The sequence below is a fragment of the Candoia aspera genome, chromosome 12 (assembly GCF_035149785.1).
Source record: "Candoia aspera isolate rCanAsp1 chromosome 12, rCanAsp1.hap2, whole genome shotgun sequence".
NCBI lineage: Eukaryota > Metazoa > Chordata > Lepidosauria > Squamata > Boidae > Candoia > Candoia aspera.
Genome location: NC_086164.1, coordinates 2,827,214 through 2,845,360, shown reverse-complemented (window position 1 = coordinate 2,845,360; position 18,147 = coordinate 2,827,214). Strand labels below are relative to the sequence as shown.

The 18,147-nt window shown below is 45.2% G+C and overlaps 3 protein-coding genes across 8 annotated transcripts in view; 2 read left to right on the top strand and 1 right to left on the bottom strand.

Annotated features, from left to right (window-relative positions):
* The window catches only part of ATP11C (ATPase phospholipid transporting 11C), a 66,839-nt gene extending 59,224 nt beyond the window's left edge, over nt 1–7,615 (top strand). For 2 of the 4 annotated variants that reach the window (XM_063313664.1, XM_063313663.1), the window contains exon 29: nt 4,350–7,615. In XM_063313664.1, the coding sequence (XP_063169734.1) occupies nt 4,350–4,487 (138 nt within the window). In that variant the 3' untranslated portion in view covers nt 4,488–7,615. Of the gene's footprint in view, nt 1–801; nt 907–4,349 lie in introns of all 4 variants that reach the window. The other 2 variants (XM_063313666.1, XM_063313667.1) reach the window with 2 other exon arrangements.
* The window catches only part of LOC134504489 (coagulation factor IX-like), a 164,366-nt gene that overhangs the window by 98,948 nt on the left and 47,271 nt on the right, over nt 1–18,147 (bottom strand). The gene's annotated exons all lie outside the window — the stretch shown is intronic.
* The window catches only part of MCF2 (MCF.2 cell line derived transforming sequence), a 44,565-nt gene continuing 35,739 nt past the window's right edge, over nt 9,322–18,147 (top strand). For all 3 annotated transcript variants that reach the window (XR_010068650.1, XM_063313733.1, XM_063313732.1), the window contains exons 1-3: nt 9,322–9,443; nt 17,152–17,220; nt 17,854–17,968. Coding sequence is in view for 2 of the 3 variants with exons in the window: in XM_063313733.1 (XP_063169803.1) it covers nt 9,338–9,443; nt 17,152–17,220; nt 17,854–17,968 (290 nt within the window). In the remaining variant the exon portion in view is untranslated. The remainder of the gene's footprint in view (nt 9,444–17,151; nt 17,221–17,853; nt 17,969–18,147) is intronic.

Below are 18,147 nucleotides of genomic sequence, written 5' to 3'. Positions count from 1 at the left end.
TCCATCTTAATCTGGCCAAGCACGATGGTCATTGTCATGCTTTGCTATGACCTGAACTAGTCAATTCTTGTAAACCTGCTAGGCAACTGTTGGGCTCCACCCAGAAGAAAAGGAAGATGGACCATTGGGGCAAGTTCATGATTTCTGCAGTGCTAGGGTATCTAAACGCTTGATTCCCTGGCCCTTCTCAAACCTGGAAATTCTTCCCATCCAACTGTGATGCAAAAGGGAATGCAAAATGGCTACCAACAATCTCAAGGTAGGTGGGGGATCTGCAAATATTTGTCCAGTTCTGAACAAAAGGTCTCTTATGGAAATCATTGTGGTTTCTTTTTTCCTTAACACGCATTTTTACTTCCTCTTAGTTTCATATCAGGGACGCGGTGGCGCTGCGGGTTAAACCGCTGAGCTGTCGATCGGAAGGTCGGCGGTTCGAAACCGCGCGGCGGGGTGAGCTCCCGTTGCTCGTCCCAGCTTCTGCACACCAAGCAGTTCGAAAACATGCAAATGTGAGTAGATTAATTGGTACCGCTTCGGCGGGAAGGTAACGGCGTTCCGTGAGTCGTGCTGGCCACATGACCCGGAAGTGTCCTATGGACAACGCCGGCTCCAAGGCTTTGAAACAGAGATGAGCACCGCCCCCTAGAGTCGGACACGACTGGACTTTACGTCAAGGGAAACCTTTACCTTTACCTAGTTTCATATCACGGAAGCTAATTTGTTTTCAGTGCTAAACCTCACCACTTAAAACAGAAATGCATGCTTACATCCTTTATTTTATTTTTGCCTCGCTGTTTTCAGAAAAGACCCCGCAGAAAAATTGCAAGCGATTCAGCACCAGCCAGACAATCGGTCAGGCCTCTCCTTTTAAGAACATTCTCAGACACATCTAATGTATTGTAACAGGTATTCCCCTTCTCCCAAATGGGGCCTTGGAAGGCACGGGAATAACCAAGTGATTCCTGGAATCAATCCAATATATATATATATATATATGATTCTTTAATCTCAGCTGTTCTGATACTCTCTTAGCCAAGCAGAACACAAGTACATCGCCTGCCATAATTTTATAATTAAAATTAAAATTGGAAAGGCTCTCTTTCATACAAGCTTGTATGGCCCATTTGAGAGCATCAAAACTTGTACTAAGTTTTGCAACCCCCTGGTTGCCCATAGAAGGGTTTGTTTGTTTAGGAAGGATGGATGGATGTTTTCTGCTAATGGCTCAGAAGTTCGAGGGGCTTGAATTTCCACTTTGTGCTGTGGGTCCCCCTTTTTTTATTTTTACCTTCCCCATAAGTTCCTCAACCCCCTCTCTCCTCTAGACTTGGCGATGCCAGTTTCCTCGCTGACACTGTATTTCTAATGTTTTGCGATCTCAAATCAAAATTAATCAATGTGAAGGGAGGGTTGCAAACTGCCATCCATTGGGGGCAACCTTATGCTTGGAAATACATTTTCGCTTGCTTTGCCATACCGTGCCTGAAGCTGCTTTCTGCAAAATTGTGATGATCTTGTGCCAGACATCTGTGGTCTTGAGGATAGATGTTAAAGACTGAAAGAGAATGAATGGGCTCCGTTAGGAATTATGGCAGTGGAGAATCTTTGGACCAGGTGGTATAAATACATATTGCAGGGCAGAAATTAATAATAACCATTGGAGTTTTGGCATCTGTGGTGCTGTTGGATGTGTTCGAGCTAAATTCCAGAACCCATTTCTCTTTCCACCCTATCCAGAAGCAGGTAGGGCCTTCTGATACATTCCCCCAAAACCTGAGGGAGGAAGAAAGAGTGAAATCTCAGTGCAGTCAATCCTCCCAAAGTCAGAGATACTCCATTCATTTTAATGAAACAATGCAGTGATTAGATTTGTGTCCAGTTTAAGGTATTAATAAACCCATGTCGACATGTCAGTCAAACTAGAAGTGAACATTTCAACAGTGGCTGCCCTTAATTGATTCTAGCATTGCCCTAGTAGGACATGATTGACTTTACTGTCTGAATCCTCTTGGGGTACCCTCACCTGTCTAAATTAAAAAGAGCTGAATCTAAGTTGGCTTGATTGCCTGCTGGTAGCTTTTCATATAGAAAGGAAATGAAAAGTGCGTATATCCATTTTTCATTTCACATGCATCACCTTCATCTAGATTTTGTTCTGAATTAATTACCCTCATGTAATTCAGAGAAAAGAATGCCAAAGCAACAACATTACAACTCAACTGTAGATCTTTCCTGGTAGTACAAACAGGCCATCTCACGCATAAGATTTCCATCGTATGCCTTGGGGTTACACAATCTCTCCCACAGGGAGAAAGAATAAATGAATAATTTATAAATTGTGCGCCCCGTTTCCCCTCTTGATTAAGGTTAAATAAATGTTGGCAGATGCAGGAACATATGGGGAGAATGCTGAACCCATGACGTTATTGCTTCCTGTTCAGGGTGGCGTGAAAGATGCTGCCCAACTTCCTTATTTCACTGTATGCATTGAGCTTAATAATAGAGAAGAGATTTGGCTCTCCAGAACAACTGTGCTTTTGAGAAACCCTTATTCCAGGATCTTTGGATTGCAGCCCTCTGCATCTAAGAGGTCCCCCTCCCTCCTTTATATCTTTTCCCTTCAGGTGACTTTAGCTGCTTCTGTTTAAAACTGTTGTAGATCTTGGGATTAGCCAGGTAAAAGGTTTTGCAGCTCAAGAACATTCTGAGGTTTTGCTTGGTTTTTCCAGTCCGTGCTTCTAACTCATGCATTTGTCATCCTTTAGAATGAGTCTTTTTTTTTTTTTTTACTCTTCCTCCTCCATCACCTTGACATTCCTTGAATCCCTTCCAGAACCAAAGAGAGGATGTCGTATCTTACTTTAGGATTCATGCATGTAATATGGCCTGATGAGATATGAAAATGACCAGCAAAATGAATAGTTCTGAATGATTCCTCTGATCAGTTTCCACCTTGGAACCAATCACTAGTAATTTTGTTGGAAAGGGTTTTCCACTTTCCTAAAGTCCTGAGTCTCACTGCTGTTTGGGAATAGATTCGTTTGAGCAATGTAAGGGTCCTCCCTGAGAAGGCAAGAACCAACAGGTGGATGTTTTACAATGAGAGATTCAAACTTGAACTAAGGAGGAATTTCCTGGTTGTGAGAGCTGTGAAGCAATGGGACAGCCTGCTTCCTGAAGCTGTGGGTGTTCCATCACTGGAGGTTTTCAAGAAAAGACTGGGCAGCCGTTTGCCCAGAATGGGATGAGGATTCCTTCCCTGGGCAGGGGGTTGGACTTGAACATCTCCATTCCAACGTTAAGGTCCTGTGAGTGGTTATGTAGCCCATAATTGACCACCATAGTACAGAAAACAAACTAAAATAGAGCATTGTGAATGACAAATGGAATAATTGCAGATACTAGTCCCCACAATATCCAGGGGAAAGACAGTATGATGGCCTGTAAAAAAAATAAAATACAAAAGGCAGCAGGAAATCAACTGCAATGGATAAAGAATAGCTTGAGTATTTTTTCTCTCTGGGTTCAGATTTTTCTATACATTTTTCCAGCGTGAATGTTGGAACATTATATTTCAGTTGACAGTTCACATGCAGTTGCATGGACAGTATCAAATCCAGTGTGTTACTGCTTGTCATGCTGCAGGATTGGGTGCAGAAAATATAATCATTGGAGTTGGGGGGAGGAGAAAGCATCCTAAAAATTCTTCTGTCCACCACTTTTTTTATTATTATTATTATTATTATTATTATTATTATTATTATTTTATTTTCAAATTTTATCACCACCCATCTTCCCCCTAAGGATGCTTATTTTCTGGCAAATGTGGTTGGGTATTTATTCCACCCCCCTTTAGCACACTTAAGTAATCCAGTTCTGTTACTCCTAGAAGTAGAAATGTTTTCACAGTTGCTGTTCTCTGATTTCCTCTCTTATATAACCTGCCACGATTATTGCAAAATTTCACTCTCTACCTGTAGATAAAGGTACACATTTTATAGTATAACTTTGTAAAGCTGGTTAGTCCATCATATGCCTGAACTGCCTTACCCTGAACTTAAAAATCTCCAGCATAATCCAGCGCTCTTTCAGCATTTATAAAGACCCAAACAGCATAGCACATTTCTTTTCACTGAAAATACGTTTTTGGCATTCTTTTCCCCCTTCTCTGGCAATTGCAGTGTTCTTTTCCTCCTGAAGTTTTAGAAATCTAATATTCGTTGGTGTGCAACCAGAATACTTGTTCATTTTGTGTCTCTTTGCACCCTGTGGTGACAGCAGCAGTGTGGCTAAACAACTCTCTTTTCCATTTTCCCGTGTGTGTGTGTGTGTGTGTGTGTTTTAAACAGCCAGACCCTTTGGAGTTGCCGATGCTGGTTTCATACAAACGGCTAGAGAACAGCCATCTTCCAGAAACGAAGGCCAGGGAGACCCTCACTCAGTTGGCAGAACGTCATCTCAGGATCCTTCAACTGCAACCATTATAACTCGGCTGTCCGTGATGGAAGGAGCCATCCGCCCTACCTGGAAGGAAGGTGCCATTTTTAAAAAGAGGACGTGGGTTAGCTTTGCCTTTTTAAAAATTGGTGTAAGATCTGGAAGACTTGTTGTTGACCCCCGCCCTCCCCATCTTAATGCAAGCCCTGAGGGCACCAACTGGCAATTCTGATTGTGAAGATCAGGGAGATTCTGGACCTTTGAAACAAAAGACACAGCTTCTGTTCCGCAATGGGTTGTCGGGCAAGGAAAATACCAACAACTTTCTTCCCTTTGGCTCTCCCCTCTCAACCAGTGAAAGAGCACAGATTTTAATGCTCACTTCCCAAGCTTAAATCTGAACTATGTCTCTTGGCACCATCTAGCCTGCTTCCATGCCCCCACTGGGTTTCCATTCCTCTACCAAAAAAGTGGGTCATGAAATATATCTTTTTTTTTCTTCTTCTTCTTCCTAACCAAACTCAGCAGTTTTATTTAGAAAATGTGGATGGATGCATTCTCTTCTCTGGTACTCACTTTCTCTGCAAGCACCAATGGAGATGTCGTAGAAGGCACTTCTTTTTAAACACGATGGGAAAATTCAGAAAGCTGATGAGATGCACCAAAGCTTCACCCTTTTGAAATGCAGTTCTTTTCTCTCCTCTTGGCTTGAGGCTTTCACACAATCCAAATCAAGGTCCATTTACTTTTAAGAGCATCCTGGTCAAAGTGGCTGGGTTGCAACATTCTTTTTTCATTGGCATCTCCTGAGCTTGGGCAACATTGGAAGAACTTTGCCACATGGATGTAGAACATAAGGAGTCCGAGACCTGGCCTATGCTGGACTGGATTTGGGATCTTTTGCCATGCAAATTCTGTTCCTTTCTAAAACTTGGCCAGGTCTGGTAGGAGATGCGGTGTATATCTCTAGTGGGCTGTACTGGTTGAGTACCACCAACCCTAAAAGTTTTGTTTTGGGTACAAAGGAAAGAAGCAATACTTAAGCAATACATTCTGGATGTGTAGCACATTCCTACTGCAAAAGATCTGGGATTCCCACTTCTTGTGGACAAAGTGGAACAGGGGCATATTGGCCCCCAACCCTTTTGTCACCATTTAGTATAAAAATTAAAATGGTGATAGAGATCAAGTTCCTAGAGAGGCCCCGCTTCCCTAAGACTTTGCTCAGAAGAAGGAAAGGAACAAGTCACTGTCTGGTCGCCCAGTTGTCCTTCTTGAGACAATATGGGTGATCAGAGGAGTTACTTCAGACTCAAAGTTCTTGGGTTAGAGTGTTCACCCGCTCCTTCCAACCCAATGTGGGTTGTTCGAACAAGACCCCTCAGTCAACTTTTTCTCCCAAGCATGCCACATCTAACAGCTGATCGACACCTCTTTTGAAGGTGTCCTGTAAAATCTTTTGGCGCACCTAAAAAAAAAAAGGTCTGTTTGCATGAGCAGAGCAGCAAAGCATGTGTTTATGGGTAAATTGGCAGTCTTTTCCAGCATGAAAGCCCTCTTCTTGACACCAGTGGTGGTGGCATGAAATTTCCCACAAAGCGTTCATTGCAGAAGATCTGTGATGGATGGATGGATGGAGGATCTAAATTGGATCTAGGAGGAGGGTAGACACTTGGATGTGCAGACACAATTCTTCCACAGCAAAGCAAGGCAGGAGATCTCAAAATGTGTTGATAGTAGGACATGGATGGAGAAAGGTTTGTGTAGCCCTCCAGAACAAAAAATGTGATAAGTTATCACAAGTGCCCTTAAAGCACGTACTTATCCCACCACCACCAGCACCACAAGAGCAATCTCATTTTCAGCATGCTTGCAGGAAAACAAATTTCATGTCTGAAATTTTTCAACATTGCATTGGCATGTGCCAAGCTAAGAGCACCTTTTTTCCTCTTTTTTTCCCAAAAAAACAGAGGCCTCAACCTGAGTCCAAATAATTTTTAAAAACAAGCCTGCAAGATGCCAACTAACAACTTTTCTTCCAACTTAAAAAAAAAAAAAAAAAAAAATCTTGATCCTCATGATGCTTACATGATTCCCTGATGCTTGTAATTGAAAACCACTTCTGTGTCCGTTTTAATTCGGGAACTCTGCGAAAAGTGTATTTTTTTTTTTTTTTAACAAAAACTACTAGGGAGTTTTGGAATTAGCTTTTGGTTCAAATGCAGCCAGGAGAAAACTGAAGTCAATTTGGTTTCCCTTTTCTGTGACTTCCTACCCAAAAAGAGCTGGGTAAAAAAACAAAGGGGGGGGGGCATCTTTTTCCAGTTTTCCCGCATGAAGACACAGTTATATATATTTAAAACCACAGCCTCTGAACTAAAACTTAACTATCCCTTTTGGGTAATTCTGGTCCATGAAGAAGTTTGCCGTCGGCTGCTAGAGAAGCATCTCAGCAAATAAACGATCGTTCCCAGCTTTAAAAAATTAGGAAAGCTGGTTTCAGCTGAAGCTTGTGATTAATCTCCTGTAGGTCACAAATAGTGGTAAACATTGATGGCATGGATAGAAGAGGAAGATGCTCGTTCTGACATGGCACAATTAGGAACAGTTCTGTCATCTGCAATTTAGGATTGCGTTCACTTTTCTGCCCAGTTCAAATAATGAAATCTGCTTTGAGTGCAATCCCCACTTTCCTATGCGAATTTGTTAGTTAATTGAAAATCATGTATGCTGGTGGGCTAAAATCATCATAAATTCAGCTCTGCATCAGTGCTACGCTGGGCTCAAGAGACTAGTGTCCATATGATAGTACTCAGCCGACAAAACCAGCAGCAGATCGTTGGAAACTGGAAAGCAGGAGGAAGAAATATATAAATATACATATACATACATACATACATACATACATACATACATACATATATATATATATATGAGATTGAGTGTAAATACGCGGGACAGCTGGGGTGGTAAACATTCTATACAGATTTTAAGGTGCATTTTTCAGCTTGCAAAAAAAAATGGGACTGCGTTAATCACTTCAACTGCAATTTTATATATTCATGTCGCTTTATACAATGATAGTGGAATGTTAAAATTTTATGAATGCACTTTGCCCTTTTTCATTACAATTTTTTTGAGCTTTGTTTTGAAATAATAAACTTTGGTATGTTCTGATTATGAGTTTAACTACATCTGTCACCCAAGAGGACCTTGATCTTTGTGGCACCAAGGAGAAATAGTACTGGATTATTATTTTTGTGGGCCCACTATGGTCCTGTTTACAGTAGGTGTGAAGTCAGATTTAAGTTAACAAACTCATCCAGACATGGAAATACTTGCCCATTTTATGGGCAGTAAACATCACTTCAAATTAAGGATACATTACGAAACTTTTAAAGGGGCAAGCAAGCGGGTTAGCAAATTTCTTTTAGAGTTTACTGGCTTTAAAGAGACATTAATGAGGTTCCCTTTAAAAAAAAACCTCTCCCCCCCCCCTCCCTCCCTCTCTCTCCCTCCAGAGTAAGGTATTAGCCTAGATTGCTATAAAAGCAACTTTCTCTTGATTTATCATTTGCATCATTTAGAGCAGTGTTTCTCAATCTCAGTGACTTTAAGACCCGTGGACTTCAACTCCCAGAATTCCCCTGGCTGGGGAATTCTGGGAGTTGAAGTCCACGGGTCTTAAAGTCGCTGAGATTGAGAAACTCTGGGTTTAGAGGGCACTTTTATTCCAAAGGTTGTGATCAGGGAAAGGAGTAAGGCATGATTATGCAAGTTTTAAACACAAAGATTTCAAGAGTCCCAAATATTCCCGGAGTCTTGGAAAATGCAAGGGATCATTCTGTGGCAAAAGGGTTATTCCACACTGGCATCATTTCCGTTCTATTCCTGTTCTATGCAATCACAAAAGGAGGGAAAAGTCTTTTGTAACGTTTGCTGTGATTTGTACGTAGGGGGAAGTAGGTCTGAGCTGAGAAAGGTGAAGATATTTTAGAGCCGTGTTTCTCAACCTCGGGCACCTTTAAGATGGGTGGACTTCAACTCCAGCTGGCTGGGGAATTCTGGGAGTTGAAGTCCACCCATCTTAAAGGTGCCCGAGGTTGAGAAACACGGTTTTAGAGGACTCTGGACTTTCTGAACGTCGACGGGTTCCTGCGCTGATAAATTGCAGCTATAACCGAACACCACCGTTCTTAAGTAACCAAATTAACGTACGGATTTGCAAATGGGGAGAACGCGATCCCCGCAGCTTCCAGATGTGCGGGAACTGCGGCTCCCGGAATTCCCAGCGGCCACGCCGGCTGAGAATGCCGACAGCCGCGTGCCGGACGTATCCGGAGGGCGCCCGGTTGGGGAAGGCTGAACTGCCCAGCCCGATCAGTCCGGCTCCTTGTAAGGCAACTTCCCGTGTTCCCTGTTTGGAAATCCCGGACCGCGAGTCCCTTTATTGGCGAGGGGGAGCCGGGACTCCTGCCGGCGTTCAGCCCTCTTTCCAAGCCCCCCCCCCTCGACCCGCGAAGGAAGAGAGGCCGGTTCAGACGTGGTGCAGGAGACGCGGGACCCAAGAACTGCTGCTCGGAGGGTCAGGAAGACCCCCCTTCGGGGCCGCCCCGGAGCTTCCCGGCGCCTTTGGCTGCCCTCCTGGGACGGGGGGCGGCGGCGCGAGCCCCGCGGCTCCCGCGTCACGTCTGAATCCGGAGCGGGGGGCGCCGCTCTCCTCCAGCTGTGCGCCCGGGCGCTCCGCCCAGCCCGCGCCGTGCGCCCTCCTCTCCCGGGGCAGCCGAGGCCGGCCGGCCCTGCGGACCGCGCGGGGAGGGACCGGCGGAGGCGGAGTAGCCCTGCCAAGCCGAGCCAAGCGAGCCGAGGCGCGCCGCTGCAGCCGCACCGCCGCGGGGCCATGGCTCTCCTCGGCCCGCCGCCCAGCCGGACCTCGGAGGCGGAGATGGCCCTTTACTACCAGCTGCTGCGCAGCGCCGCCCGCACCGAGGCTTCGGCCGCCGCCGGTAAGCCGCCGGGAGAACCGCGTCGCTCCCCGCCCGGCTCTCGGGCGCTCCGGCCGCGGCGGCCCTGCTGCGCTGCGCTGCGCTGCGCTGCGCTGCGCTGCGGGCGCGGGCGGCGAGAGGCGCGGGCGCCGAGAAGGGGGCTTGTGCCTCAGTGTGGGTGCTGGGGGGGTCCTCTCTCGTACCCCCCTTCCTTATCATCTGTCTAGAGAGGTTTGGGGGTGCTACCCCCGTCCCCACGGCCTCTGGGCTCGGGAGAGGGAGGGAAGAGGCTGCCAACTGGCCGGGAGAAGATGCCCCCGTCGGGGACGCCCGTCGCTGCTCTCGGCAGGTGGTCAAAGGGGAGGGGGGGCTTCTTTGCCTCCCTCCCCCATCCCCCCATGTTCCCTTGAGAGGCTGCAGCAGGTTCCCCAGCTCAGGAAGGCAGAGGAGCGGAGAGGAGCAGGCTGGCAGAGAAGTTGGCAAGAGCCGTCCTACGGCAGCGGGTGTTTGGTGCAGGAGAAAACAGGTGGGGTCCCCTGTCCTGACGCTGTTCGTGGGAACGCAGGTCAGTTTGCCTGTAGTGTGGGTCAGGGTCGGGCTGAAAAAAAGGATGCCCTGGAGACAGCAAACCGCCTTTTCCTACAACTATGAACTTTTGCGCATTAAATTGGATTTAAATCAGGGCCTGATTGGCAACTCTGGTGGGAAGTGGGACTGAGCCTTCCCCTCAGGGATGTCAGCAAACAGCCAGCTTTGGCCCAGAAGGGGCTAGCTGCAAACCCTCTGATCAAACTCCAGTTTTTCCCTTAACATCAGGTGCTCCCTTTGCCTGAGTTATGGACTGGGGTGGGGGGTCGTCCCTTTCTTTCAACAATCCTGATGGGGAGATGTTCCCCCTCCTCTTTTTTTTTTTTGCTTCTTTTACTTTTTTCCTTCACAGTTTTGCTATAATTCATCTCTGCATCTACAGCGTTATCCATCCGGTTAGATTTGCAGGGAAAGAACCTAGTTGATCCTAGACTGGGGAATAAACAAAATATTCCTCTCCATTTCCTAAAGGTAATTAATCCAAAGCAGCATTCTGGGCTAAGAAGGTGGGCTGAGCTTTGTCTGTGTCAGTCGACCTTCTTTCTAAGCAGAATCAGGCTTGTTCGGAAAGGCATGCAGAAAACGGAACTAGTGAAATTTGTGGTTCTCAGTGGGTGTTATAGGAGGTTCCGGGTTGCAAAACACACTTCTCCCTGCATGCATGCAACAACAACAACAACAAAACAACAACAACAATAATAATAAATAGCATGGCTGGGTCAGGACAATTCTCCTTGACTTTCTAGTTTTCTGCCTGCAGGGAGTTGAGTGTGCAAGTTTCCTCTAGCAACAGAGCATCAGATTTAGTGCTAAACTAAAGTCCTGCATTAATGCCAGATGAATAGCACATAAGGAATGCTATGTCAGAATCCTTGCTTCTGTCACTACGAAGCATGGTGCATGCTTACAAATATTTCATAAAAGTTTTTGCAGTGCTTAAATCTGATTTCCTTTTGTCTTTTTCAAGCGCTTTCCGAATTCTGGCGCTCTCGTTCTCCTAATTGTGTGTCTGGCTCGGCTGCTGGGCGCAGCTCGGTTTCGCCAGGAGGAAAAGCAAATGGGATAGAACCTCCATGTATAGGGGCTGTCTGTGCAGGCAGCGAAGGGCGCGAAAGTCTTCATCTCCCTGCCCACATTTCTCCCATACGATTAGATATCTCAGAATAGGAACTGGATTTCCAAACATTTGGTCGGTGGGAAATAATTCACTTCGGAGCAAATCATTCCAGGAGCCCCCGCAATTGCATACAGTTCTGCCCAATTTCCAAATGAAACCGGGGTGTTTCCCCAAAATTGCATCATGCCTGCCTTTCTCCTTCAGCTAGAAGGGGGGGGGGTGCAACCTGAAGATTTAAGGACATCTATGCCCTCCAAAATGCTGGGTGCAATTCCATACCCCAGAGCATCAGATTTGGAGGTGGCAGAAAGGAAACATGATTCCCTAAGCAAAGAAGGGTCATCACAGCGGTGTTTGATTTAGGGATTGTTTAATTTAAACACAAATAATTTAACAGTTCGGATCCTTGGCACACTCAAGAGCCCAACGTGGCCTAAAAGAAGTTGCACATCCCGAGGGCTTGCAGCTGGCCCAGCTTTTCAACCCTCAGCTAGGTTCTTATATCATTTTATTTTTCTCCCACACGCGGTTCGCAGCTTCCCTGCCATCTTTTACCCCTCATTTTTCCCCCCTCTCAAATGAACATTCTGCTTTGGATTTGCTCCATCTTGGCCTGAAGAGATGGAAAATCTCCTCCCACCAAGGAGGAAACACCCCGGGAAGATTGATAGCGGAGATGACTTAGTGCAGATTATTTATTCTTGGGGTGCGTTTTCGTCTTTAATCCGCAAGGGTGTGATAAAAGGGTAGGCGTTTTGTCCTCTAGGCGAAAGGGTGTGTCTGGTCCAGCTGATCATGGTTTTTAGGAACCTTGGAGTCAACCAAAGATGCACCATCTGAACAATAGAGGGGGCATCTGTCATTTTGAGGGGAACCCCGAGATCTGCAGAAGCGTGAAACAATATTTAGGTGTACAAATCTAAGGGAAGAATCCAAAACGAGGACAGGATTTGTTTTGTTGGCCCAGAATGGAGATTTAGTTTTTGGCGGGTAGTGGAGGGGCTGAAAATTCAAATTAGAACAGGTCCTAGCTGGAACCCTAAACAGTAGTGGGTCCTGCTGCAGAAGCTAAAAGACAGGTCCAGATGTTTTGTTTAATTTGAATTCTCTGTTTCAAATGCCCAAAAAACAGAACTTAACCCACAGCATTTTCCCATCAACGTGACAATCTTCCAGCAACTTCTTCGTCAACCGCATGGCGGTTCAAGGTTTTTCTTTCTTTCACCCAAAAGAAGAGCTCATCTTTGCAACTCATGAAAATCCAGTTTGACTCGATGTAATTAAAACACTTCCTCCTTAATTTGAAAACCCATTAGAGGATTAGAGAAATGGGGAGAAGGGAGGGCGATTTAATTACAAATCCTGTTTGGCAGCCCAGAGCTGCTAATTTAAGAATTCCAGTGATGAATTTGCCTTAAGATTGGTTTGCAGTTTTAAAAGGAGAACCTTGAAGATTAATGATTTACCCCGCAGTTCTGTGTATTTTTCTGGGCAGACAAGGGTCTCGAGGCCTGCAAGCTTAATGGGTATACATATGTTGGCTTCGCTTAATAGTAGCATCCAGTAAACCACTTGGGGATTACTGGATAGTGACGTATTCTGGGTTTTAAAGAGACTTGAGTCTGCTTACAAAGGCACAGTGTCATGATCAAAAATTTGCAGCTGCTCAGCATCTCCCACCTTCCAATGGAAGGGGAACCCCTATTTCAAGGCAATTGTCTCACCATATTGTTACCAGGATGATGATGTAGCCTTCATTTATATTGGTACAGGTAGTCCTCTCTTAACGACCACAATTGAGACCGGAATTTTGGTTGCTAAGTGAAGCGGTCATTAAGCAAATCAGACCCTATTTTACGACCTTTTTTGGAGCAGTTGTTAAGCAAATCACCACAGGCATTAAGCAAACCATGTGGTCGTTAAGTGAATCATGCGGTTCCCCATTGATTTTGCTTGCCAGAAGCTGGCCAGGAAGGTCAAAAATGGTGATCATGTGACCACGGGATGCTGTGATGGCCATAAATGCGAACCAGTTGCCGAGTGCCCAAATTGTGATCACATGACTGTGGGAACGCTGCAATGGTCATAAGTGTGAGGACTGGCCATAAGTTGTTTTTTTCAGCACTGCCTTAAGTCCGAACCATCACTAAATGAGCGGTTGTTAAGTGAGAACTATCTGTAGGTAGCTGTTGGGTTTCTATATCTTGTCCTACCCCTGTATACGAAGGGGTGCAAGGTTTCAGCTTATGCCCGGTTTGAGCCAAGCTGGGACTGGTTAAGTTTTGTTGGAAAGTATAAAAGTGAATACAAACTTGAAGCTCTCCCACAGAATAACATTCCATGCAAAGTGGGTGCCCTGCCTCGATTGATCAGGAACTCAAACCTAGGCTGGCCATCTAGACTTTGTGTTGGGTGTGTGAATATTGCAAGGGGTGGAGCTTTTCATTCAGAAAATGGATAATTAAATGTGCACAGTGGGATTTCTTTTCCATGTGTTCTGAGCTGGTGGATAAAAATGAGCGAGTAGCACTGGGAGTCTCAAAAAGACTCTTTTTAAAAATGTATTTATTCATTCTTTCAATCTGGATGCTGCCAAACTCCAGTCGACTCTGGGTGGCTTTCTATGTTTTTCTATTCCGAGATGCTTGCCCTACCGACAAGCCGGGAGTGGAAAGAATCTATAAGGTGGCTTATTAACAATGAACTCTGATCAGTTGTACTCCTCCTCACTTCAGTTTGGTTACTCTTCCAAGGAAGGAAAGACAGGAAATAGACTTGCAAACAAACAAATCCGATGTTGCACCCATTTTATGCTGGATTCAGAAGGGATGGAAAATAAGATCATCTCTCTGCTGTTCTGACCTTATCTTAGACAGGAGCCGTTTCTCCTGGTAGAACCCAGAAATCCCCAGGATTTCTAAGAAGGCCTGAAATATTCCTTCCTGCAACCCTGGACTGGATCTGTGAATGCAAATTTACCCATCCTCTGTCCAGGAGATGTATTACGTAGGCGGCCATTGGAGTGTTAATGAAATGGACCCTAACCTAGACCCTGTGATAGCATAGAGACATGTCATGAGGCAAGGAATGTCCCTGAGCAAATTGGCATAGACATCTGGCTTCTTTTTCATCCATGATTACTATCTGGGTTGTCACAGATGCTACATGGAAAGAAAGCTTAGGGGTCCATCTCAGTGATTTGTGGAGACTTGAGTTCATCACTGTATTTCGCCTGTACAAACAAGCCATGTGTGTGCAACACCAATCTCCTTAAGCCTTCCCCCCCCCCCCCGAGTTTCCAAGACAGCCTCTTGGCATTGCTCAGGGTGGCCTTCTGTGTGTTTTATCAATCTGTACTCAGCAAAGGCCAATTGATTGGTATCAGGAAGGGCGAAGAACCGTACAGTCAACTAAACAGATGCCTTGTATGCTTCCTGTTTACAGATGGTGGGTAGCCTGTGCTGAGAGCGTGGAAAAGGTCATATCACCTGCCCTGCCCTGCCCTTCCTTCTTAAAAGAAAATTTTATTTATTTTATTTATTTATATTTTGACTTTTGTCCCCGCCGTCTCACTCAAAGATGATTCTGACTCGAGGCTGTATCAGACCCCGTGGTCTTCTGCAAACTTGTTCTTATACTAGCTTGCAGACAACAAGCCAGACTCAGGTTTCTGCCCCTTAAAACCATGTTTCTTAAACTTTTTGCTCTCAGGACCCCCTTTTAAAAATTATGGAGGACCCCAAGAGAGTTTTGGCTTGTATGGGTTATACTTATCAGTAGTTACCACATTAAAAATTAAAATTGACAAATTCGTAGAGTGTTCATTTATTGAATCATGTAAAAATAATAATGTTTAACCCATTAGATATTAACATAAATAAAATAGTTTTCATGACAAGAACCTCTTTTTTAACAAATTAATAATAATAATGAGAGGAGTGTGGCATTGTTTTAAATTTTGGAAAATATCATTCGACATCTGGCAATTTTTTTTTTTTTTTGATTTTGCTAACCCCTGAGAGGGACTTGGGGGAGCCCCCTAGGAATCCTTGGACCACACACACTTTAAGAAAACTGCCTCAAAAATGTATTAGATCTCCTGTCTTAACACATTGATGGTCTGAAAGAGGAGTCAGATTGCACTCATGGGCCCTGTTCTGTTTCAGTATAATGTTGCTAAACTACAAATCCCAGCAGCCCCAAGCAGCTTGGCTAAGAAGAGGGATGCTGGGAATCATGTTCTGCAATATCTGGAGGACCACAAGACTTGCTTTTGGGCTTCTCCAAAGATATTTACAGTCCATTGTTGGCTTGCACAGGTGATGTGTAAGGCTTGGACTAGAATGTGCGATGGCACCCATTGACATCAACCCCTTTTCTGGGTGGGTTGGGGGCTCACTGATTTTAAATGAACAGTGCATAGGTACACCCTGTGCATTCTTGCAAATGCCCCAGCCATGTCTACCAGCAACTCAGATGAAGAAACTATCATGGAAAGAAGTTCCAGAGGATAATTTGAAAACTGCAGTGATTCAGCCTGCCTTTGGGGATGCAGTCCATCAAAACAGAGGGGCCTTTGATCAACTCTAGAACGGAATCTTGACCTGGAAAGTCTCTTGGTATACAGACCGCAGCTTGTTCACTCTTTTCCAGGGTTTTCAAAAGATCATAATATTGCTTTTGTGCGCAATATTTAAAGCCATATTGTCTTCCATCAGCCCTGCAGGGAAAGCCCTGCCTTTTGATTTGTTTTCCAGTTAGGCTGAAGAGCATTGATATGGCATGCTGTTCCATGCATCCATCAAAAGAAGTTTTGTGTTTGGAAATGGTGGCTGGGTGCCATGCCCTGGAAATCATCTTTGGACAATATTATAATGATTGCTCGACCTCACTAGGTAATAATGGCAGCTCATGGCAATTTTAATTGAGAAATTACAGGGGTCCATGTAAAAAAGTTGATTCCCCGTGCAAGTCATTGAAAGTTTTAAGATCACAGACTTGGAATGAAGACTGTACATTGGATTGGGATGGCCATCACCGGGTCTCTGGTGCTGATTGGCTGAATTGATGTGATGTCATGGAATGTGCAGCTTCTTTGGGAATATTCGGGAGGGGGGGAGAGGGAACGGGTGAATGGAGGTGAATGGAGAAATGTTTGAGGGGTTCAGGAAGGCTAAGGATATCCAGAGACAAGGAGGTTGAAGGTAGGGGCTGAGCAGACACGGGACTGAATTCAAATTCAAATTCAAGTTCAGATTTATTTAATGATGGTGAACAACCAGCAAAGTAAATGAAAAGCTCAGAACTGATGACAAAATTCAAGGCAGACAATATAATAGTCATATAAAACCTAAAAAAAATGAAAATGTAAGAACTGGAAGAAGGGGAGGCTTGAATAAAATACAGTAGAAGAAGATAAAACATCTGATAAAATAGATATGCGGTAAAATAGGAATGCAGTAAAATAAAGAAGAAGGGTTAGGAACAGAAGGAAAGAAGGGGAAGAAAGGGAGGTTGAAAGAAAGAAGAGCAGAGGGGGACAATCTCTAGGAAGCCAAGACCTGCCCATAACATTAGGGAGGTGGGCTGAAGGCCATCTCACAAGTAGGCAAGAGTGGCTGTTTTCTTAAATGTGGTGGGGGAGTTTAGGCCATAAGTTCCATCTTTTTGCCTACCCCCACCTCCAAATGGCAGGAAGGTTTCAAGGGCAGCCAAAGGGACCTCACGGACCCTATTAAGGCCCCCTCCCACATCCCCAGACTCACAACCCTTTACTAAAGAAGCCAAGGGGCTCATCAGGAGGGGCTTGGAAGATGCTTCGCTGTGCTTAAGGAGAGAGGATGCAGGAGGAAAGAGGAGGAGGAGGCTCAACTGCATCCAACTGATTAAGAAATCAGGGGCAGGCTGTTGCTTGTGAGGACGAGATCCCAGAATTGCCAAAAGGGAGAACCCAGGACTCTGACGTCAGGATGGTGAGCTGCGCAGCCAGTTCATTCCCACCCTTTGCATTGTTTTCTTTGCTAGAATCAGCTTTCCCATCGCCGGCCAGGGAGTTTGCCGCAGACCCGATAAAGGGAATTGCATTTCTTTCTGGTGAGTGGGGTCAGCTTTCTTCTTGTCGCCCATTGTGAAGTCTCTCTTGGGAGAGGAGGACTGGCCATAAGAGCAGTCAGTGCAGAATCAGTGCAGCATAAGACTGGTCAATGCAGCTTTGGAAGTAGAAGAATGCACTTCCAAGAATGGGAAGAAGTCCAACCAGATGACCCTGTCCTGGGTGGTTCTCCAGAGGCTGCAAGTTGAAGCTTCAAGCCCTCTGCTGCCTACCTTCTTATGGTTCTCAATCATCCTGTGCCCAAAGCTGCCTTCCATTTCTCAGAAGTTTCCTCCTTCCCCTGAAATAAATAAATAAATAAATAAATAAATGGCATCTCTTTTTCTGCCTTGTTCTCCAGATGCTTGAGATCTAATATATACAGGGATTTGGGTGGTGATGTTGAGCTGACTTGGTTGCGGGAGGTGGCAGGAGATGCATCAGCCGGGGAGGCCAGATTTCCATCCCCCATTGTAGGCTGCCCACCTCAGGGAAAGCTTCTGAAAGGCATGGATTCCCTGCTGAGGTCTCCTCTTGGGATGGAAGGAAGGTGTCAGAAGCTGGGGGCGGGGTGGGGAACTATAGAATGTGGTTTAGTGAATAGCTTTGATGCCCTTTTTCGCTTTTCTGCCTAGGTGGGAGAGGAAAAGACAAGGAATGGATTGTCACGTTTCCTGAAAATCCCAGCTTCAGCCAAGTCCCCGAGGAGGTGGTAACAAAAGTTTTAACCTACCTCACATGGATTCCAAGGTACAAATCTTGCCTTAGAGCAGGGTTTCTCAACCTCAGCAACTTTAAGATACGTGAACTTCAACTCCCAGAATTCCCCAGCCAGCCATGCTTGAAGTCTTAAGGTTGCTGAGGTTGAGAAACACTGCCTTAGAGTTAAGGCTGGGTGCATACCAAGCTAATCCGTTGCCTTCGCGTTC